General features: G+C 49.0%; 1 protein-coding gene across 1 annotated transcript in view; it reads left to right on the top strand.

Annotated features, from left to right (window-relative positions):
- Window positions 1-17,983, top strand: part of CA14 (carbonic anhydrase 14) — a 91,418-nt gene extending 73,435 nt beyond the window's left edge. Inside the window, exons 10-11 of the mRNA XM_060261212.1 lie at window positions 15,254-15,338; window positions 17,914-17,983. Coding sequence (XP_060117195.1) covers window positions 15,254-15,338; window positions 17,914-17,983 — 155 coding nt within the window. The remainder of the gene's footprint in view (window positions 1-15,253; window positions 15,339-17,913) is intronic.
- The last annotated feature ends 6,074 nt before the right edge of the window (window positions 17,984-24,057 follow it).

The raw sequence follows: 24,057 nt of genomic DNA, 5'->3' as shown, positions 1-24,057 counted from the left end.
CACACAGGTGAGACCCCCCCCCCAGCCCCTTCCTCACAAGCGTATCCCTGAAGGGCAAGCTGGCCAGTTACACATGGAAGTGAGATTAATAAAAGGGAACACAGGCTATGGCAAATCAAATGCAAGACTGTGATCAGGCAGGCAAAAAGGGAATATGAGGAGCATATTGCAAAAAACATAAAGATCAACAATAAAAATTTCTTCAAATATATTAGAATCAGGAAAGCAGCCAGGGAGGCAGTGGGGCCATTGGATGACCAAGGGGTAAAAGGATTACTGAAAGAGGATGGGGAAATGGCTGAGAAGCTGAATGCATTTTTTGCCTCCATCTTCACTATGGAAGACGAGAAGTGTTTGCCCGCTCCAGAACCACTAATTTTGGAAGGGGTGTTGAAAGACCTGAGTCAGATTGAGGTGACAAGAGAGGAGGTCCTACAACTGATAGACAAATTAAAAACTAATAAGTCACCAGGTCCAGATGGCATACATCCAAGAGTTCTGAAAGAACTCAAAGTTGAACTTGTGGATCTTCTGACAAAAATATGTAATCTCTCATTGATATCTGCCTCCGTTCCTGAGGACTGGAAGGTAGCAAATGTCACCCCATCTTTAAAAAGGGTTCCAGAGGAGATCCGGGAGATCCATCAGGAGGTCCATCAGTAGGGCCACAACTCCAGAAACCCTCCCACTCTTGCCCCAAAAACCAAGAGCATCATTACCCCAGACATGAAAAACCATGTTGGATCAGGCCAATGGCCCATCCAGTCCAACACTCTGTGTCACACAGTGACCAAAACCCAGGGGTCACCAGTGGGGCCAGAACTCCAGAAGCCCTCCCACTGTGTCCCGCCCCAAGCACCAAGAATACAGAGAACAATGTCCAGGTGGTAGTTGGAGATCTCACGGTGTTATGGCTGATCTCCAGGTGACAGAGATCAGTTCCCTGGGCGAAGATGGCTTATTTGGAAGGTAGATTCTATGGCATTATGTCCCATTGAAGCCCCTCCCCTCCTTTCCCCCACCTTCCTCAGGCTTCACCCCCAAAATCTCCAGGTATTTCCTAACCTAGAGCTGGGAACCCTGAGGGAATCATCTCTCTGAGGGAAATGCACCTCCTGGGGCCTTGAGGTGGAAGATCCAAAAACCTCCCAGCCCCGAACCTCCCTGGAGGGCCTCAGATGGGGAGAACTCCACAGAACCCAAGGTGTAGCACAACAACACAGCCGTGGCCTTCGTGTTTGGGTGTTTCATCTTCTCTCTCTCTTCTACTCTCCCGGAACTTGTCAGAACAGGAAATCTCTCTCTCGCCTTTCAACGTCCGCGACCTCCTTCCGGCGCACTTGGGCCGCTATTTCCGCTACAACGGCTCTCTGACCACCCCGCCCTGCTACCAGAGTGTGCTGTGGACTGTCTTCCACCAGGCTGCCCACATCTCTGCTGCCCAGGTCTGTATCCCTTCGGCCCCTTTCCATCCTTTCCTGCTTGAAGGGCACTTGGTGTAATTAGTAGACTGATCAAAGCCACCAGGTAATACAACGTCTTTCAGTTTCCACAAATATATTACAAGGATTGTGTACAACACGTAATAAACAATACAATATTGATAGAGGCCAGCAGTGCTAGGGCCTTTTAACGTAACAGAAACCCCAAGGGGGCCAAAAACCCCATCCCCAAATGAATCGATATAAGTCCAAACTTGGAAATAGTCCAACTGAAATTCACAAGGTGGGTGCTCCTAAGGAACGTGGCTTCAACGCAGCCGCTTTCTTCAAAAGATATCGCTCTAGATTTTGATGACATAAGAACATAAGAGAAGCCATGTTGGATCAGGCCAATGGCCCCTCCAGTCCAACACTCTATGTCACACATAAGAACAGAAGAGAAGCCATGTTGGAGCAGACCAATGGCCCATCCAGTCCAACACTCTATGTCACACATAAGAACATAAGAGAAGCCCTGTTGGATCAGGCCACTGGCCCATCCATTCCAACACTCTGTGTCACATAAGAACATAAAAGAAGCCATGTTGGATCAGGCCAATGGTCCATCCAGTCCAACACTCTATGTCACACATAAGAACATAAGAGAAGCCCTGTTGGATCAGGCCAGTGGCCCATCCAGTCCAACACTGTGTCACATAAGAACATAAGAGAAGCCATGTTGGATCAGGCCAATGGCCCATCCAGTCCAACACTCTGTGTCACATAAGAACATAAGAGAAGCCATGTTGGAGCAGACCAATGGCCCATCCAGTCCAACACTCTGTGTCACATAAGAACATAAGAGAAGCCATGTTGGATCAGGCCAATGGCCCCTCCAGTCCAACACTCTATGTCACACATAAGAACATAAGAGAAGCCATGTTGGATCAGGCCAATGGCCCATCCAGTCCAACACTCTGTATCACACAGTGGCCAAAATACACACACACACACACTGTGGGTAATAGCCACTGATGGACCTCTGCTCCATATTTTTATCCAATCCCCTCTTGAAGCTGGCTATGCTTGTAGCCGCCACCACCTCCTGTGGCAGTGAATTCCACATGTTAATCACCCTTTATTTGGAAGATGGATTCTATGGCATTATGTCCCATTGAAGGCCCTCCCCTCCTTTCCCCAAACTTCACCTTCCTCAGGCTCCACTCCCAAAATCTCCACGTATTTCCTAACCTAGAGCTGGGAACCCTGAGGGAACTGGCAATCGTCGCTCTGAGGGAAATGCACCTTCTGGGGCCTTGAGGTGGAAGATCCAAAAACCTCCCAGCCCCGAAGCTCCCTGGAGGGTCTCAGATGGGGAGAACTCCACAGAACCCAAGGTGAACCACAACAATACAGCTGTGGCCTTCGTGCTTGGGTGTTTGACCTTCTCTCTCTCTTCTACTCTCTCGGACGTTTCAATTCCTTCTTCAGTTTTAATGGCTCAATTGTTTAGGAACTACAATGATAATAATGACCAACCAAGGCTTAAACAAAAAAAAATATCTATACAAATTACACTTTACCCTATCAAAACAATCATTATATGCAATTATATGTTCTACATTCTCTAATCACAGCATTAAGCTTCTCCTTTTCAGTGTGAACATGGGGCTCTTTCATTATAGAACCTGCCCCCATCTTAGTTTTAAAGGGATATTAGCTGCTGCTTACCATGGTGTAGCCAATGAAATTAAGGAGATAGAATATACAGCATTTAAGACCATATGGTTCATACGTTTTAAATCTAAATATAAATTTAGCCTCCGTCTGTCATGGCTTCTGGTCTCACGGCCCTGGGAGAAAGCAGCCTGCACAGTCCCAGAGGACTTCGAACTTCCCTTGGTGAAGAGGTTATGTTGTTTGGTAGGTAGTCATGTAAGTGCCATGGCTTCCCCCAAGGAATCCTGGGAAATATTGTTGAGGCAGTGCTAAGCGGAGTATCTGCCAGAGATCCTCATGCCCTTTCCTCATATGCATACCCATGATTCTCTGGGGTAGGGATAAGAACATAAGAGAAGCCATGTTGGATCAGGCCAATGGCCCCTCCAGTCCAACACTCTGTGTCACACAGTGGTAGGGTTGCCAAGTCCAATTCAAGAAATATCTGGGGACTTTGGGGGTGGAGCCAGGAGCAAGGGTGTGACAAGAATAATTGAACTCCAAAGGGAGTTCTGGCCATCACATTTCAAGGGACCGCACACCTTTTAAATGCCTTCCTTCTATAGGAAATTATGAAGGATAGGGGCACCTTCTTTGGGGGCTCATAGAATTGGACCCCCTGGTCCAATCTTTTTGAAACTTAGGGAGTATGTTGGGGAGAGCCACTCGATGCTATACTGAAAATCTGATGCCTCTAACTCAAAAAACAGGACCCCCAGAGCCCCAGATACCCACAGATCAATTCTCCATTATTTTCTATGGGAACAAGCCTCCTTAGGCAATCATGAGTTCCCAGCAGACATTTCCCTCCCCTCCCCCCGCTTTCTGATTACCCTGAGGCGGGGGGAGGGCCTCCAAACCGGGGGATCCCTTGCCCCCACCTGGGGATTGGCAACCCTAGCATCTTTCTGCACAGTCCCAGAGGACTTCGAACTTCCCTCGGTGAAGAGGTTATGTTGTTTTGATTGGTAGTCATGTAAGTGCCATGGCTTCCCCCAAGGAATCCTGGGAAATATTGGGCGTTTTCGCACAGGGCTTACCCCGGAGCGACGTCCCTCTTCACCGCGTAGCGTTTGCGCGGATTTCGCACCAACTGCTCCGCAGAACCCGGAAGAGTCGCGAGGAGCCGCGGCTCTTGCGTCGCAAATGTAAAGTTGGGTTTTGGCGGTTTACATTTGCGACGCAAAAGCCGCAGCACTACGCGGCTCTTCCGGGTTCTGCGGAGCAGTTGGTGCGAAATCCGCGCAGACGCTGCGCGGTGAAGAGGGACATCGCTCCAGAGTAAGCCCTGTGCGAAAACGCCCATTGTTGAGGCAGTGCTGAGCGGAGTATCATACGCATACCCATGATTCTCTGGGGCAAGGATGCCAGCCTTCAGGTAGGAACCAAGCATAAACTGTGAAATAATAAACGAATTTCTTTTTTCAAAACACAACTTGATAATCTAATTACAAAATTTTAAAGACAAAACCTTATAAACTAAATAACAATAGCTTAAAGATATACAACACAAGAAGTGAAATATCAAAAATGCAACCTAATTACAATAAAGTGACAATTAACAATTCTATCAAAATGACATTAATTCATTTATTCAAGTCCTTTTAATAATGTCAGTTTCCAGCTTCTTTAAAATGACGATTCATCCGTTCCAACGGACTGAGTTAAAGTGCTGTTGCTCCGGATATAATTCCACAGGAAAAGTTTCTGTATTTTCAACATACTTTTTCAGTCATGCCAAATTTCTTGGTTTCCAAATATGCTGAAAAGGGCAACGTTCCTTCGGCAATAGGCACTTGGAAATTATGGTGAATGTACAGTGGGATATGCCTCTCTGAGGAAAGGTTTTCCCTGAAACAGAAGTAAAAGGCATCTTCCTGTTAGAGGCTTGCTGTATACCCACTTCAACGTCACACTTGAAAAGTTCCTGTATGAATATTGGAAGCCAAGAAATTTGGCATGACTGAAAAAGTATGTTGAAAACACAGAAACATAGAAACTTCGCCTCTGTATAAATCGATGGGGCGGTCTCATTTGGAATACTGTGTACAATTCTGGTCACCGCACCTCAAAAAGGGTATTATAGCATTGGAAAATGTCCAGAAAAGGGCAACTAGAATGATTAAAGGGTTGGAACACTTTCCCTATGAAGAAAGCTTAAAACACTTGGGGCTCTTTAGCTTGGAGAAACGTCGACTGCGGGGTGACATGATAGAGGTTGACAAGATTCTGCATGGGATGGAGAGGGTAGAGAGAGAAGTACTTTTCTCCCTTTCTCACAATACAAGAACTCGTGGGCATTCAATGAAATTGCTGAGCAGTCGGGTTAAAACGGATAAAAGGAAGTCCTTCTTCACCCAAAGGGTGATTAACATGTGGAATTCACTGCCACAGGAGGTGGTGGCAGCTACAAGCATAGCCAGCTTCAAGAGGGGATTGGATAAAGATATGGAGCGGAGGTCCATCGGTGGCTATTAGCCACAGTGTGTGTATATATATATATATATATGGAGCACCAGCACATTAATTCAGTCCGTCAGAACAGATGAATCGTCGTGAGTTTTTAAGAAGCTGGAAATTGATGTTATTAAAAGGACTTGAATGAATTAATTAATGTCATTTTGATAGAATTGTTGTCACTTTGTTGTAATTAGGTTGAATTTTTGATATTTCACTTCTTGTGTTGTGTATCTATAAGCTATTGCTATTTCGTTTATGAGGTTTTGTCTTTAACATTTTGTAATTAGATTATCAAGTTGTGTTTTGAACATTTTTTTCCGTTATTTCACAGTCTATGCTTGGTTTCAGACTTTCACTGTGATCCTCTTAATCCTCACAAGTCACAAGTTCTCGCAGAGCTGTTCTGCTCAAGAGCAGTTTCTGTCAGAGCTCTCTCAGGCCCACCTGCCTCACAGGATGTCTGGGTGGGGAGGGGAAGGGAGAGGAGATTGTAAGATGCGCTTAGATTCTGAGTGAAGGGCGGGGTATAAATCTAATCTCCTCCTTCTCCTCCTCCATCATTATCGATTCCCCCAGTCACTGCTTCCATCTCTAGTCTTTGTGCATTTTATGTATTGCTCCTTTGGAGCTACTTTAAATCAATTTTTTTCAAGCTAATGGTTTCGGCCTTCTCTTCAGTATTTTGATATTTTAAAATTTGTACTTTGGTTTAAGGTGGAATGCCATTCAAAACTTACTGTCCTTCACCTTGGAATGTATGTGCCGGGTCAGGAAGAGCCCAGTATGCTTGCCCTGGACACGGCCCAGGGAGGGGGCTGTTGTATCAGAGGAGTGAGGGGCTTCTTTTCTCTTCCAGCTAGAGAAACTGCAGAAATCTCTTTACTCCACTGAAGATGACGAAACTCCACAGTTGGCTCTCGTGGACAATTTCCGGAGGCTGCAAGACTTGAACCACCGCCTGGTCCTCTCTTCGTTCCCGGCGGGTCAGTGCATTGTGGGAAAGGTGGGAGGGATTGAGGTTGTGAGTCAATAGGCTAAGTAGGTTTACTCGGGAGTAGGCATGCCAGCCTCCAAGTTAGGGTTGCCAAGTCCAATTCAGGAGATATCTGGGGACTTAGGGGGTGGAGCCAGGTGACTTTGGGGGTGGAGCCAGGAGACAGTGGGGGTGGAAACATAAGCAAAGTTGTGACAAGCACAATTGAACTCCCAAGGGAGTTCTGGCCATCACATTTAAAGGAACCGCACACCTTTTAAATGCCTTCCCTACATTAGAAATAATGAAGGATAGGGGCACCTTTTGGGGGGGCTCATAGAATTGGAACCCATGGTCCAATCTTTTTGAAACTTGGAGAGCATTTTGAGGAGAGTCGTCAGATGCTATGCTGAAAATTTGGTTCCTCTACCTCATATAACAGCCCCTCCAGAGCCCCAGATACCCCAGATCAATTCTCCATTATACCCTTTGGGAATCGATCTCTATAGGGAATAATGAAGTGCCCGGCAAACATTTCCCTCCCCCTCCACCCCCCCCATTTCTGATGACTCTGAAGGGGAGGAAAGCTCCCACCTGGAGATTAAGTAACCCGATAACAATAGAGAATCACAAATAAATGACTAGCAAGGGAGCCGCTAAGGGTTCTGTGACTGAACCAGCCTCCAATATGCTCAACAAATTCTCATTAAAGTTTATAACAGAAACATAAACACTTAGAGCAATAAATTGTACATAAGATGAAGTCATACAATATGCACGGTCCTTGAAAAGGACAAAATAGGTGAAGTTCTATAATACGCACAGTCTTCCTTGGGACCAATACTCCTTCAAATGGTTTCAACCAAGAACTGGCAAGATAGAGTCTTCTTCACGAATCGAACTGCTGTAGAAAAAAAGCCAACAGCAGCAGACAGCGACGAAGGCGGCGCCTCTCTGCCTCCGTTTCTCTGAAGCTTCCACAGGCTTAATGCAAAAAAAATCACAAAATTGACAATGGAACTCAATCCTTCAAGTGCAATGTCAGTGATGTTTATAATGTGGTGCTCCAGCGCTGGAGCCAACCTTGGACCGGCTACCTGAATCCAGCTTCCGCCAGAATCGAACTCAGGTCGTGAGCAGAGAGTTCAGACCACAGTACTGCAGCGCTGCCGCTTTACCACTCTGCGCCACGCTACCGCAATGGCAAGCCACCCCGTCAAAAGTCTGCCGTGAAAACGTTGCGAAAGCAACGTCACCCCAGAGTCGAAAACGACTGCTGCTTGCACAGGGGACCTTTCCTTTCCTTCCCAACGATTCAGTGGGACTTCCGAGTTGTCGGTGGCCGCTCTCTTTCCCAGCCGCTTCATCCGCTGCGTGCGGAAAGGGTCGCCGGTTCTTTTGCATCTTGAAAAGTTCCATGTCCTACTTCCCGCATCTCTGGCTGTGGAGAGCCAACGGAGTTTCTCAGAAAGGGCTGCGACAAACCGGCAGGGAGACACTGCCCTCTGGTGGAGGAAGGTGGTCGGTCTCACTCAGTCGCTGGGAATGCTTGGCTTAGGGTTGCCAAGTCCAATTCAAGAAATATCTGGGGACTTTGGGGGTGGAGCCAGGAGACTTTGGGGGGTGGAGCCAGGAGACATCGAGGTGGAGCCAGGAACAAGGGTGTGGCAAGCATAATTGAACTCCAAGGGGAGTTCTGGCCATCACATTTAAAGGGACCGCACACCTTTTTAACTGTCTTCCTTCCATAGGAAATAATGAAGGATAGGGGCACCTTCTTTTGGGGCTCATAGAATTGGACCCCATGGCCCAATCGTTTTGAAACTTGGGGGATACTTTGGGGAGAGTCACTAGATACTATACTGGAAATTTGGTGCCACTACCTCAAAAAACAGCTCCCCCAGAGCCCCCGAAACCTCCAGATCAATTCCCCATTATATCCTATGAGAATCAATCTCCACATAGAGAATAATGAAGCGCTCAGCAGACTCCCCTCCCCCATTTCTGGTGACTCTGAAGGGGGATTGGCCTCTCTACTCACGAGTTGCTGCCAACTTCTTCAAAGTAACACAGACACACCATCCTAAGAGGAAGCCTTTCAATCAGCGAATGAAGCCTCGGGAGGTAGAAACGCACATGGTCCTCTGGGGGCGGAGCTCCCCCCCCCCCCCCCGCCGGCCAGACTCCTCGAGGAGACGCCACCCGGCAGCCAGAGAGGACACAAGGACTACGAGTCCCAGCATGCACCTCGCAAAGGGAGGCCGGACTGGAGCGACTAGCAGGCCGGCGGTGGGCGGGTCTTTGTGACCCAAAGGAAGGGAGGAGCCTGAAGCCAGATACCCGCGGATCAATTCCCCGTTATACCCTATGGGAATAATAGAGTGCCCAGTAGACATTTCCCTCCCCCCCCCACACTTTTTAAAGCTTTCTAAAGTGGGGGAGGGCCTCCAAACCGGAGAATCCCCTGTCCCCTTCCTCTCTCACACACACACACACACACATACACTTACTGGGTCTGGTTCCTCCACAACTTTACTTCCTCTGAAAATGAAAGCAAAACAAACGGAGGGTCTGTGCTCTGATGAAACTGCTGCTGACCCTTCCCCACGAAGTGTTTCCTGCTTCCTGCTCAGCTCAACTTTAAAGGCACACGATTTAAAAACAGACCAGTTTTCAGGTTTCCAAACCTGCCGGAGCTCTAGAAGTACACGGTGACTGTGGGGGCGGGGCTTCCCCACGCCGGCCAGCTGTCTGGGGGCGGGGGGAAGCCTGTAAAACTGGGGGATCCCCCGCTGGGAATTGGGAAACCTAGAACCCTCAGAAAGGTTCAGGAGCTGTGCTACTGTGAACTCTGGTTGAATTCAGGGTCTGAGAAGAGTCACCTGTCACCACAATGTTTTCTGGTTTCTCCATGCGCTCGGAAAGAGACAATCCCTGCAGTTGCCCCTCAGACTTTGCAGCTCACAGTGCAGGTGGCTCATAGGGCTGCCAAGTTCCTGCGCCGGGTGGGGATTCCCTTGCCCTGGAGGTTCCCAACCCGCTGGCCTGAATTGGGCCGGCAGGGGGGATCCACCCCCAGTGTCACTGGCGTGATGACGTCACTCGCAGTGACATCATCGCACCAGTGAGGTTGTGCGCCAGCCGCTCTAGGAGCTTCCGGGGAAACTCTATGGCAGGGGTGGGGAACCTCCGTCCTGAGGGCCACATACGGCCCTCGAGGTCTCTTGGTGTGGCCCTTGGGGATTGCTGGGCCGAACCGAGCCATGTGGCAGCCTCTCTGGGGCCTGGCTGGCTAGCGAGGATCGTGGGGCCCAGCCGCGCTGTGCAGCAGCCTCCCCAGTCCATAAGAACATAAGAGAAGCCCTGTTGGATCAGGCCAATGGCCCATCCAGTCCAACACTCTGTGTCACATGAGAACATGAGAGAAGCCATGTTGGATCAGGCCAGTGGCCCATCCAGTCCAACACTCTGTGTCACAGAAGAACATGAGAGAAGCCATGTTGGATCAGGCCAATGGCCCCTCCAGTCCAACCCTCTGTGTTACACAGTGGCCTATATATATGTGTGGCCTATATATATATGTACACACATATACATACATACAGAAGAACAGAAGAAAATAAGAGGAGCCATGTTGGATCAGGCCAATGGCCCATCCAGTCGAACACTCTGTGTCACAAAGTGGCCAAAACCCCCCACGTGCCATCAGAAGGTCTACCAGTGGGGCCAGGACTCCAGAAGCCCTCCCATTGTGCCCTGCCAAGCACCAAGAATACAGATCATCATTGTCCCAGACATAAGAGAAGCCATGTTGGATCAGGCCAATTGCCCATCCAGTCCAGTCCCATCTGTCACACAGTAGCCAATCCCGCCCCCCACCAAGTGCCATCAGGAGATTCACAAGTGGGACTTGCAGCCCTTCCACTTTGCCCCCCCCCCCCAAGCACCAAGAATTCAGAGCAGCACTGCCCCAGACAGTTAAATAATATGCTGTTTCTAATAGCCACTGATGGACCTCTGCTCCATATATTTATCCAATCCCCTCTTGAAGCTGGCTATGTGTTGGACTGGATGGGCCATTGGCTTGATCCAACATGGCTTCTCTTATGTTCTGCAAGAGAAGAGCCAAATGCCTAATAACATTTTTTTTAAAAAATAAGTCCACAGAGGCAATTTCCATTTTTCTTAAGTCAATTTCATAGCAGGTCAGTCTCCCATGAAGCAAACAGAATGAAGGAGCACCTTAAGAACACCAAGGGGAGCCAGCAAACATCGCTAGTCAATGTAGATTCCTAGACGTGCAGAAAATTTCTATTTTTACTGCATAAAAGCTAAACGAGGTATCCGGAAATTCGGAACCCGTTTTCAGCTTCCAGGCTTTCTCTAAGCTGTGCAATAAAACATCTTATTTAAAAACTGCGTATACATAAATCAATATACAAACCTGGTAAGGTAGAAGAAGAAGAAGAAGATATTGGATTTATATCCCGCCCTCCGCTCCAAAGAGTCTTATAACGGCTTACAGTCTCCTTTACCTTTCTCCCCAACAACAGACACCCTGTGAGGTGCGTGGGGCTGAGAGGGCTCTCACCAGCAGCTGCCCTTTCAAGGACAACTTCTGCCAGAGCTGTGGCTGACCCAAGGCCATTGCAGCAGCTGCAAGTGGAGGAGTGGGGAATCAAACCTGGTTCTCCTAGATAAGAGTCCACACACTTAACCACTACACCAAACTGGCTCTCCATACCTTACGTGCTTGGCAAGGCACTTCTCACTAAGATCCAGAGCTTCAGTTTTTTACAGTTCCAGAGAGGTTACTAACTTAGTTACAGCAAGCTACAGACCCTGTAAATTAGGTCCCCCAGGTGTAGGTCATTACACAAGAAGCAGTTTTGTTAAAGGTACATCCATACATTTCCTAAGTGGCAATTTCCTTAGAATGAACCATTAACATATCTCTCAAGATTATTCCAATACTATACAATTTCTCAATAGTATACAAAGTTCATACTGTTTATGACCACATAGTTACATAGTCCAACCAACAGAAATGTCTCAATAGGTATGCAGGGTTCACACTCTTTTTAACCTAACGATGGTGCGGTCTCATTTGGAATACTGTGTACAATTCTGGTCACCGCACCTCAAAAATGATATTATAGCATTGGAGAAAGTCCAGAAAAGGGCAACTAGAATGATTCAAGGGTTGGAACACTTTCCCTATGAAGAAAGCTTAAAACGCTTGGGGCTCTTTAACTTGGAGAAACATCGACAGCGGGGTGACATGATAGAGGTTTACAAGATAATGCATGGGATGGAAAAGGTAGAGAAAAAAGTACTTTTCTCCCTTTCTCACAATACAAGAACTTGTGGGCATTCGATGAAATTGCTGAGCAGTCGGGTTAGAACGGATAAAAGGAAGTACTTCTTCACCCAAAGGGTGATTAACATGTGGAATTCACTGCCACAGGAGGTGGTAGCAGCTACAAGCATAGCCAGCTTCAAGAGGGGGTTAGATAAAAATATGGAGCAGAGGTCCATCAGTGGCTATTAGCCACAGTGTGTATATATATGTGTGTGTGTGTGTATAATGTATATAATTTTGGCCACTGTGTGACAAAGAGTGTTGGACTGAATGGGCCATTGGCCTGATTCAACATGGCTTCTCTTCTGTTCTTATGTGACACAGAGTGTTGGACTGGAGGGGCCACTGGCCTGATCCAACAGGGCTTCTCTTATGTTCTTATGTGACACAGAGTGTTGGACTGGATGGCCCAATGGCCTGATCCAACATGGCTTCTCTTATGTTCTTATGTGACACAGAGTGTTGGACTGGAGGGGCCACTGGCCTGATCCAACAGGGCTTCTCTTATGTTCTTATGTGACACAGAGTGTTGGACTGGATGGCCCAATGGCCTGATCCAACATGGCTTCTCTTATGTTCTTATGTGACACAGAGTGTTGGACTGGATGGCCCAGTGGCCTGATCCAACAGGGCTTCTCTTATGTTCTTATGTGACACAGAGTGTTGGACTGGAGGGGCCACTGGCCTGATCCAACAGGGCTTCTCTTATGTTCTTATGTGACACAGAGTGTTGGACTGGATGGCCCAATGGCCTGATCCAACATGGCTTCCCTTATGTTCTTATGTGACACAGAGTGTTGGACTGGATGGGCCATTGGCCTGATCCAACATGGCTTCTCTTATGTTGTTATGTTCTCACGTACATAGTCAAACCAATAGTAATATCATAAGGAATGCGCCCCTGGTGGACCACTTTAGAAATTACAGCCACGATTCTGATTCCTTTTTTTGTTATTTCTAAAATTGTCCCTTTTAAATACAAATCTGGGGATGTTGCCAAATAGCTCACACAACAGGAAACACGGTGGATATTTCGCTTAAACCACTCAGAGCCTCTTGGTCTCAATAATGAATGGGACCTTTCATGTTTTAGATGGAGGAGGGAGGGGTGGAAAGAAAGCAACTTGAACTTTAAATGCATTCTCCAAGCTGCTGGCTGGCTTGGCATGGAGAAATGATTTCAAGAGACAAATGCCTTCTCCAAACTGGCTGACGGGGCAGTGGGGGCTTCAAGAGCCACACGGTATGTGTGATGAGCCACATGTGGCTCCCAAGCCACAGTTTCCGCCCCCCCCCCCTCCACCTCCCCATGTCATTCCCTAGCTAGAGCCTTGGGATTGTTTCTTTAATATGGGGAAGAGGGGAGGCATCTCTTCAAGAGTGCAGGGAGACGGATCTCTTCTTAAATTACCCTCCCCCCCTTTATTTTGCAGGGCCTTCTGGATATTCTGCAGGTACTGTCTGACTTCTTGTTTGCTGAGAGTGGGGGGGAATTGTCTTACAGTTGGGAGAACCCCAAGGCTTGAAGAAGAATTTGACCTTTGTGATGCAGGGGGAGGGGGGGAGGAAGCCCCAGTTTGGGCTGTGGGATGATGGGAAAGGAAGAGCTGCGGAATTTGGGAGTTGAGGGGAGAAATCCGGAAGAGGAAATTTCCTTGGTAGTGGTGGGAGGGGCCAATTTGACTGTGGAAGGAGGGATTTTCCCATCAGCCTGAAGCACAAGAGACCCTCCATTAGGGTTGCCAAGTCCAATTCAAGAAATATCTGGGGACTTTGGGGGTGGAGCCAGGAGACTTTGGGGGTGGAGCCAAGATCAAGGCTGCCACAAGCATAATTGAACTCCAAAGGGAGTTCTGGCCCTCACATTAAAAGGGACGGCACACCTTTTCAATTCCTTCCTTCCATAGGAAATAATGGATAGGGGCACCTTCTTTTGGGGCCCACAGAATTGGACCCCCTGGTCCAATCTTTTTGAAACTTGGTGGGTATTTTGGGGAGAGGGACTAGATGCTATACTGAAAATTTGGTGCATCTAGCCCAAAAAACAGCCCCCCCCCCCAGATCAATTCTCCATGATATTCTATGGGAATAAATCTCCCTAGGGAATAACAGAGTTATCAGAAGACATTTCCCTCCCCTCCCCCCACTTTCTGATGACCCTGAAGCGGGGGGAGGGCCTCCAAACTGGTGGATCCCCTGCCCCCACCTGGGGATTGGCAACCCTACCCTCCATCCAAACAGATATAGCATTGAGAAAGAAGTCACCGCGGGACGCTTAGCAGGAATTGCCTGTGTGTAGAGCGGAGAGCCGGTCTGGTGTAGTGGTTAAGTGTGCAGACTCTTATCTGGGAGAACCGGGTTTGATTCCCCACTCCTCCACTTGCACCTGCTAGCATGGCCTTGGGTCAGCCATAGCTCTGGCAGAGGTAGTCCTTGAAAGGGCAGCTGCTGTGAGAGCCCTCTCCAGCCCTACCCACCTCACAGGGTGTCTGTTGTGGGGGAGGAAGGGAAAGGAGATTGTGAGCCACTCTGAGACTCTTCGGAGTGGAGGGCGGGATATAAATCCAATATCTTCATCTACCTCACAGGGTGTCTGTTGTGGGGGAGAAAGGCAAAGGAGATTGTGAGCTGCTCTGAGACTCTTTGGAGTGGAGGGCGGGATATAAATCCAATATCTTCATCTACCTCACAGGGTGCCTGTTGTGGGTGGGGGGGGGGGATGGGAAAGGAGATTGTGAGCCGCTCTGAGACTCTTCGGAGTGGAAGGCGGGATATAAATCCAATATCTTCATCTACCTCACAGGGTGACTGTTGTGGGGGAGGAAGGTAAAGGAGATTGTGAGCCGCTCTGAGACTCTTCGGAGTGGAGGGCGGGATATAAATCCAATATCTTCTTCTATCTTCTTCTTCTTTGTATCAGGCTCATGACCTGAGTTCGATCCCGGCGGAAGCTGGGTTCAGGTAGCCGGCTCAAGGTTGACTCAGCCTTCCATCCTTCCGAGGTTGGTAGAATGAGTCCCCAGCTTGCTGGGAGGAAAGCGTAGCTGACTGGGGAAGGCAAGGGCAAACCACCCCGTAAAAAGTGTGACGTCACCCCAGAGTCGGAAATGACTGGTGCTTGCATAGGGGACCTTTACCTTTATCAGGCTTTTGGCCCTGAGGCCTCTATTGGGTTAGCTGCTGTGATGTCATGGAATGTTATTCATGCATTGGAATTTTCATGAACATTCCAACTTATCAGGGAATGCCTGCAATTCCATCTTTTGAGATAACTTTTTCTAAACCCGAGTCTAACTCAGCTTTCTGCTCCTCTTCCAGGGAAGATCGTGGCTATCATTTTCGGGGTCTTTTTGGGCTGCCTCAGCCTCTTCCTGGCCGGCTGGATTGCAGCAAAAAGAATACGGTGAGACGCAGGCGGAGACGGGAGGCCGAGCAGTTCCATTCTTCCCTCAGGAGGTATCCCCCGCCCCCACTAACTGCACTGTGCTGCAAAAAGAAAAGGGGGGGGGGAGATCTACCCGTGGGGGGGAGGGAGGGGAGACACATCCCATAGCATTGATACACGTGGGCTTAGCCTAGGACTCTGTGCTCTTGCTTGCCAAAGCTGGTAAAGGAAAAGAGGTAAAACTATTTATTGAAGGCTGCGATCACACACACACATTAACGCACTTTCGATCCACTTTCAATGCACTTTCCAACTGGATTTTACCGTGTGAACTGGCAAAAGGGACAGGGCCTTTTCGGTAATGGCGCCTTGCTGGGGGAACCAGCTGCCGGAAGAGGCGAGGGCCCTGCGGGACCTTGGGCAGTTCCGCAGGGCCTGCAAGACAGCCCTCTTCCGGCTGGCCTATAACTAACTGACATTGGAAACTTTATAGAAGGTTGTTGCATATCATTTTGGCAAATCGCTTGTTCTATATGTTTTATTATTCCACTGTTTTAAATTGTCTAAATTGATGTGTTTTTAAAGCCACTGTTGTAAACTGATGTATTTTAAAGCCAAACTTTATGTTCGATTTTATATGTTGTGAGCCGCCCTGAGCCGCTTCGGCGGGAAATAAATTGAAATAAACTGAAACTGAAACAGAATGTCACTGGAAGTCCAGGTCTCTTGATATTTATTCTTTTCCAAGAGACCTGGTCTTCCAGTGACATTTTAATTAGTGGTTTCTCCTCTTATACTTTACCAGCTTTGAAACCAAACTGGAAGGGAAGGGCCGTTCTGTGGCTGGCCTTTGTCGTTCGTTTAATAACGTTATTGATTTTACTATCCTCCAGTTGCACCCATGAGCCCGCCCTTGCTCAAGCCCAGGGGTCAATTTGTAGAAAAAGAGGTGCCGGAGCTCATTAGCGCAACACATTTGCATAACTTATTTATAGATCCAAGAGGGCAGTCGGGTTGGTCTGAAGCAGTTGGACATAGCAGGAGTCAAGTGGCACCTTTTTTAAAGACCAACCAAGTTTTATTCAGAACGTTAAGCTTTCGTGTGCTCTCTAAGCACACTCGCCACACACCCCTGACATCATCGGAAGGTGGACTAAATTATATCAGCTCAGCATCTACCTTAAAATGCTTCCTGAATTAGAATTGTTATAAGAAAACCTGACTCCTCATCATATTTTTTTCAATGACTTTCTCCTACGTAGCCACAGTGGCGTGATAAAGGTTTCCATCTGTCGGCTTTTGATGTTTTGGTTATTTCCCCATTTTTTTGTGTGTGGGGGGAGAAATATTAGAAAGTTTGTCCAATCTTAAGAGTTCAGCAGGATTCTCCCAGGGGGTTTGAACAAGGGAGCCCGAAAGCAAGTATTTGGGGAGGGGGGGCGGTAAGAAAGAAAGAGCACAATAAAATTCACAGGTTCCAGAGCTCCACTCTTGTGAGCTCCTGCCAAAAGGAGGCCTGCTTAAGCCTCTTAGGAAATTTCAGTTGTTATTAGTTAATGTCTGTGTGCCTCCCTCTTCCGATTCAGAGGACCAAACTTGAGCATAGCCAACACTTTCAAGAAGGGGGACACAATGAGGAGACAGCCCCCATTAAAAACGGGAGGTCTGGCCACTAGAAACCTCTGGCCACTAGAAAACCAGATGGCTAATGGCGGGGGTGGGAAGAGAACAGAAGAGAAGCCATGTTGGATCAGGCCAATGGCTCATCCAGTCCAACACTCTGTGTCACATAAGAACATAAGAGAAGCCCTGTTGGATCAGGCCAATGGCCCATCCAGTCCAACACTCTGTGTCACATAAGAACATAAGAGAAGCCATGTTGGATCAGGCCAATGGCTCATCCAGTCCAACACTCTGTGTCACATAAGAACATAAGAGAAGCAATGTTGGATCAGGCCAATGGCCCATCCTGTCCAACACTCTGTGTCACACAGTGGCCAAAAAAACCCCCAAGTGCCATCAGGAGGTTCACAAGTGGGGCTAGAAGCCCTTCCACTTTGCGCCCCCACCCCAGCACCAAGAAGACAGAGCATCACTGCCCCAGACATAAGAACATAAGAGGAGCCCTGTTGGATCAGGCCAATGGCCCATCCAGTCCAACACTGTGTCACATAATAACATAAGAGAAGCCATGTTGGATCAGACCAGTGGCCCATCCAGTCCAACACTCTGTGTCACACAGTGGTAAAAAAAACAGGTGCCATCAAGAGGTCCATCAGTGGGGCCAGGACACTAGAAGCCCTCCCACTTTGCCCCCCACCCCCACCCCAGCACCAAGAAGGCAGAGCATCACTGCCCCAGACATAAGAACATAAGAGGAGCCATGTTGGATCAGGCCAATGGCCTATCCAGGCCAACATTCTGTGTCACACAGTGGCCAAAAACCCCAACTGCCATTCGGAGGTTCACAAGTGGGGCTAGAAGCCCTTCCAGTTTGCCCCCCCCCCCCAAGCACCAAGAATACAGAGGGTGCCGAGGACTACCTCACGGCTTCTCCTGCTGTACTGACTTCCTCTCTCCCATCCCAACCCAGGGAGAAGACCCTGCAGGACCAGAAGGGCGTTGTCTTCAAATCTTCCTCCCCGAGGCCCATTACGGATTAAGAAAGACCTCAGCAGTGGCAACTCTTGGCTTCCCTCCCCTTCCTCCACGCAAGAATCGGGACAGATTTTTCGGCTGGGGTAGCCAAGGAGAACGGCCACCGGAAGCCGCACCCAGTGAGGCAAAGCGGTGTCTTTTGCCATCTCCCCCTCCTTCCCTCAAGAAGAGGCAGGAAACTTGGCTTGGGGGCAAAAGCCAAAGGGGTGGGAGGAGGTGAACCCCCCAACTGCTCGCCTCTAAGGTGGGAGAAACTGGCAGCTCCTTGGCTCTGTTCTCCCAGCTTCCCCTGAAAGGCAAGCTTGGCCTCCATTGCAGGAGGGGGCCATCTTGGACCAGGTATACAGCACGGATGGAGGAAAAATTTGCCTGGTTTAAGTGGAAATCCAGTGTCTCCAACAGCATTGCTACATCCAGCCCAGAGAATTCTCATTTTGTAGTCTTATGTTAGTCAGGTGGCCTTCCCCACACCAGGAATTCTTCAACGACGGGACGTCTTCTGTGTAAGATAAGGGGATGTGGGGAAGGGGGAATATAAGACCTATTCCCACACCAGCCACAAGAGGGCAACAGATCCTAATGAGTCGTTACCGACCCATGGCGTCACGTTGCGACGTTTTCTCGGCAGCCTTTTTACGGAGTGGTTTGCCGTTGCCTTCCCCAAACCCTATCGAAGATGCCCCGATTTCAGAATGGGAAGGAACTCTGCTGATCTTCACTGGACTGCATTGTACAGAGTTAACAGGGGATGTTGAGTTTTGATCCCCCCCAAATTAGTCAGATTTAAAACAACTGAAAAGCCAGCTTTACCTGGGCATTAAAAAATAAAAGTGACCTGGGAGACCACATTGGATTTGTGTTCCATTCATGCATCCATGGTAATAACATATCAAATTGGTAGCTGAGTGAAGAACAAAAGAGAAGCCACGTTGGATCAGGCCAGTGGCCCATCCAGTCTAGCACTGTGTCAAGCAATGGCCAAAATAAAACCCAAGTGCCATCAGGAGGTCCACCAGTGGGGCCAGGACACTAGAAGTCCTCCAACTATTGCCCCTCCCCACAAGCACCAAGAATACAGAGCATCACTGCCCCAGACATAAGAACATAAGAGAAGCCATGTTGGATCAGGCAAATGGCCCATCCAGCCCAACACTCTGTGTCACACAGTGGCCAAAAAGCCCCAGGTGCCATCAGGAGGTCCACCAGTGGGGCCAGAACACTAGAAGCCCTCCCACTGTTTCTTCCCCCAAGCACCAAGACAGAGCATCACTGCCCCAGACAAGAACATAAGAGAAGCCATGTTGGATCAGGCCAATGGCTCATCCCATCCAACACTCAGTGTCACACAGTGGCCAAAAAACCCAAATATCATCAGGAGGTCCATCAGTGAGGCTAGAAGCCCTCCCACTGTGCCCCCACCCCAAGCACCAAGACAGAGCATCACTGCCCCAGACATAAGAACATAAGAGAAGCCATGTTGGATCAGGCCAATGGCTCATCCAGTCCAACACTCTGTGTCACAGAAGAACATAAGAGGAGCCATGTTGGATCAGGCCAATGGCTCATCCAGTCCAACACTCTGTGTCACAGAAGAACATAAGAGAAGCCATGTTGGATCAGGCCAATGGCCCATCCAGTCCAACACTCTGTGTCACAGAAGAACATAAGAGGAACCATGTTGGATCAGGCCAATGGCTCATCCAGTCCAACACTCTGTGTCACATAAGAACATAAGAGAAGCCATGTTGGATCAGGCCAATGGCTCATCCAGTCCAACACTCTGTGTCACAGAAGAACATAAGAGAAGCCATGTTGGATCAGGCCAATGGCCCATCCAGTCCAACACTCTGTGTCACAGAAGAACATAAGAGGAGCCATGTTGGATCAGGCCAATGGCTCATCCAGTCCAACACTCTGTCACAATGTGCCCCCCAAGCATCCAGAATACAGAGCATCACTGCCACAGACAGAGTTCCAACAATATGCTGTGGCGAATAGCCACTGATGGACCTCTGCTCCATATTTTTATCCAATCCCCTCTTGAAGCTGTCTCTGCTTGCAGCTGCCACCACCTCCTGTGGCAGTGAATTCCACGTGTTAATCACCCTTTGGGTGAAGAAGGACTTCCTTTTATCCATTCTAAACCGCCTGCTCAGCAATTTCATCGAATGCCCACGAGTTCTCGTATTGTGAGAAAGGGAGAAAAGTCCTTTCTCTACCTTCTCTGTCTCAGGCATAATCCTTTAAAACCTCTGGATGCTGATGCCGCTTTCAGCGCAAGCAAGGGGAGTGAGTTTCCTGCCCTTGCAGATCCGACTCATCTGGGTGAATTTTTTAATTGTCCTTTTCTTGCATGGGATTAATGTGGGGAGGGGGCCAGGAGGGGGCTGTCAGGGCCTTTTAGCTCAGGCAGCTACAACTCATGAGCTATTCTGTAATCTCTTTAAAGGGGGGGCGGAAAAACCCTGTAAGAAGCTTGTTTCCCTAAATCCCAAACTGGTAGATTTCTCCAGTAAAACCAAAAATACTGGAGTGACGGCAAAGATCAAATTTAAACAGCAACCTGACGCTCATTGCCTTCCCCAGTCCACTCCGCTTTCCCCCCAGCAAGCTGGGGACTCATTTTGCCGACCTCAGAAGGATGGAAGGCTGAGTCGACCTGGAGCCGGCTACCTGAACCAGCTTCCGCCGGGATCGAACTCAGGTTGTGAGCAGAGCTTGGACTGAAGGATTGCAGCTTTACCACTCTGCGCCACAGGGCTCTTTGTGGAAGCACCAGTCGTTTCCGACTCTGGGGCGACATTGCTTTTACAGCGTTTTCATGGCAGACTTTTGATGGGGTGGTTTGCCATTGCACAGAGTCGAAAACGACTGCTGCTTGCACAGGGGACTTTTTTTTACCATTGCCTTCCCCAGTCGTCTACACTTTCCCCCCAGCAAGCTGGGGACTCATTTTGCCGATCTCAGAAGGATGGAAGGCTGAGTCAACCTGGAGCTGGCTACCTGAGCTAGCTTCCGTCGGGATCGAACTCAGGTCGTGAGCAGAGGGCTCCGAATGCAGTACTGCAGCTTAACCACTCTGTGCCACGGGGCTCTTAACACGACACTAGGCAATTATGAATAAAGATGCCATGCAGTGGTTCAGCTCAAGGTTCGTTCCAGACGAAGACCCCCAGGATTTATTAGAGCTGGAAGCGACCACTAGGGTCATCTAGTCCAATCCCCTGCACAACGCAGGAAACTCACAAACACTTCCCCCTAAATTCACAGGATCTTCATTGCTGTCAGATGGCCATCTAGCCTCTGTTGAAAAACCTCCAAGAAAGGAGAGCCCACCACCTCCCGAGGAGGAAGCCTGTTCCACTGAGGAACCGCTCTAACGGTCAGGAAGTTCTTCCTCATGCTGTGCTGGAAACTCTTTTGATTTAATTTCAACCCACTGGTTCTGGTCCTGCCTTCCGGGGCCACAGAAAACAATTCCACACCCTCCTCTAGATGACAGCCCTTCAAGGACTTGAAGATGGTGATCCTATCGCCTCTCAGACACCTCCTCTCTTTTCTGGGCCTCAATGTTCATGGAAATTACTCCTGAATTTTTACTTCATATTTGTGGAATCCCGAGATTAATTTTATGGTGCTTTCCATCCAATTTCAGTCATTTCCCATTTTAAGTTAAATTTATTTCACAGGAATCAATCCTTCATTCTATGAGAATGAAGAGCCAGTTTGGTGTAGTGGTGAAGTGCGCGGACTCTTATCTGGGAGAACCGGGTTTATTCCCCACTCCTCCACTAGCACCTGCTGGAATGGCCTTGGCTCAGCCATAGCTCTGGCAGAGGTTGTCCTTGAAAGGGTAGCTGCTGTGAGAGCTCTCTCTGTCCCACCCACCTCACAGGGTGTCTGTTGTGGGGGGTAGAAGATATAGGAGATTGTGATTGTAAGCCGCTCTGAGTCTCTGATTCAGAGAGAAGGGTGGGGTATAAATCTGCAGTGCTTCTTCTATGTAACACTGGATTTCTCCAGGACCGAGCAACCCCTTTCACCCACTTGTTGTCAAATCTCTGCCTTGCAAAGAAGACCCTGGGGCATATTTTGGGGCACATCAAGGGTCCAACATGGCGTTCTGCTCAGTTCCCTGGGAAGCCCCTTTGAAATCCAGCATCCCCAAATGTGCTTGGACAAAGCCAGCAAAGGAGGGGACCTACAACAGAGACCCACGATTTCTAACCTAGCTGGCAATTGGCCGAGTCTACCCCATTCCGTTCTGAAAATAATCACAGGGATTGGACGAGATGACCTTGAGGGTCCCTTCCAGCTCTAGGACTCTATGAAGACAAGCACTGGGTGGATTTTGCTTTGTTCCTCTCCTCCTCCCACCAAACAAGAAGACTGCAGCTAAGAGAAAAATCCAATTCCCCATCCTTGAAAGACGGCAATTCTTTTTATTCGTTGTACCAAGTAGCCAATACTAAAAAGATTTGCACTTCAGTCATAGAAAGGATCGATGCTCAAGTCAAGAGGGAACGCTGGGCGTCTGCTCTAGAACATCTCGGAAGGGGAAAGTCCGCATCTCCCTGGAGGTGTGCGTTCATCTGCTCCTCCAAGTGCATAGGACAGGGGTGGCCAAAGGTAGCTCTCCAGATGTTTTGCCTACAACTCCCATCAGCCCCAGCCATTGGCCATGCTGGCTGGGGCTGATGGGAGTTGTAGGCAAAAAAAACACACATCTGGAGCTACCGTTGGCCACCCCTGACATTAGAGATGCACACACAGAACCGCTGGGCTTCCAACCTCCACAGTCGAAGGATCACAGTGCAAACAGGGTGGGTGGGATGTCTGGGATTTGCAGAGTCCTTGTTGGGGTTGTATTTCCCTCTGCCTGTATCTGAAGCAGATTCCAGGTACCGTGTTGGAGGTAAAAGTTTCAAAGCGGGGCCGCAGTGATCAGGAGGTCCACAATAACAATGCCAGGAGGTCAGAGCAGAACCAACGGGTTAAATTAGAGAGCTTGTCTGGCGTAGTGACAATGTTCCCTCTAAGCTGCAGAGTCTTGTGAGCAAAAATTCTACTTTGTGAGCGACCGGCGTCAAAAGTTGTGAGCGACTGCGTAAATTACTGTGCTCTGGAGTCATCCTTCCTGAGCTAAGACAAAAATCTGTGAGCTGGATGACCCAAGGCCATTGCAGCAGCTGCAAGTGGAGGAGTGGGGAATCAAACCAAGTTCTCCCAGATAAGAGAGCTCTGGCTGACCCAAGGCCATTCCAGCAGCTGCAAGTGGAGGTGTGGGGAATCAAACCCAGTTCTCCCAGAGAAGAGAGCTCTGGCTGACCCAAGGCCATTCCAGCAGGTGCAAGTGCAGGAGTGGGGAATCAAACCCCGTTCTCCCAGATAAGAGAGCTCTGGCTGACCCAAGGCCATTCCAGCAGCTGCAAGTGGAGGAGTGGGGAATCAAACCCGGTTCTCCCAGATAAGAGAGCTCAGGCTGACCCCAGGCCATTCCAGCAGCTGCAAGTGGAGGAGTGGGGAATCAAACCCAGTTCTCCCAGAGAAGAGAGCTCTGGCTGACCCAAGGCCATTCCAGCAGGTGCAAGTGCAGGAGTGGGGAATCAAACCCCGTTCTCCCAGATAAGAGAGCTCTGGCTGACCCAAGGCCATTCCAGCAGCTGCAAGTGGAGGAGTGGGGAATCAAACCCGGTTCTCCCAGATAAGAGAGCTCTGGCTGACCCCAGGCCATTCCAGCAGGTGCAAGTGGAGGAGTGGGGAATCAAACCCGGTTCTCCCAGATAAGAGAGCTCTGGCTGACCCAAGGCCATTCCAGCAGGTGCAAGTGGAGGAGTGGGGAATCAAACCCCGTTCTCCCAGATAAGAGAGCTATGGCTGATCCAAGGCCATTCCAGCAGCTGCAAGTGAAGGAGTGGGGAATCAAATCCGGTTCTCCCAGATAAGAGAGCTCTGGCTGACCCAAGGCCATTCCAGCAGGTGCAAGTGGAGGAGTGGGGAATCAAGCCTGGTTCTCCCAGATAAGAGAGCTCTGGCTGACCCAAGGCCATTGCAGCAGCTACAAGTGGAGGAGGGGAAT

This window comes from Heteronotia binoei, chromosome 1 (assembly GCF_032191835.1).
Source record: "Heteronotia binoei isolate CCM8104 ecotype False Entrance Well chromosome 1, APGP_CSIRO_Hbin_v1, whole genome shotgun sequence".
Taxonomy (NCBI): domain Eukaryota; kingdom Metazoa; phylum Chordata; class Lepidosauria; order Squamata; family Gekkonidae; genus Heteronotia; species Heteronotia binoei.
The sequence above is the reverse complement of the archived record's forward strand: the minus strand, read 5'-3'. Positions and strand labels throughout refer to the sequence as shown.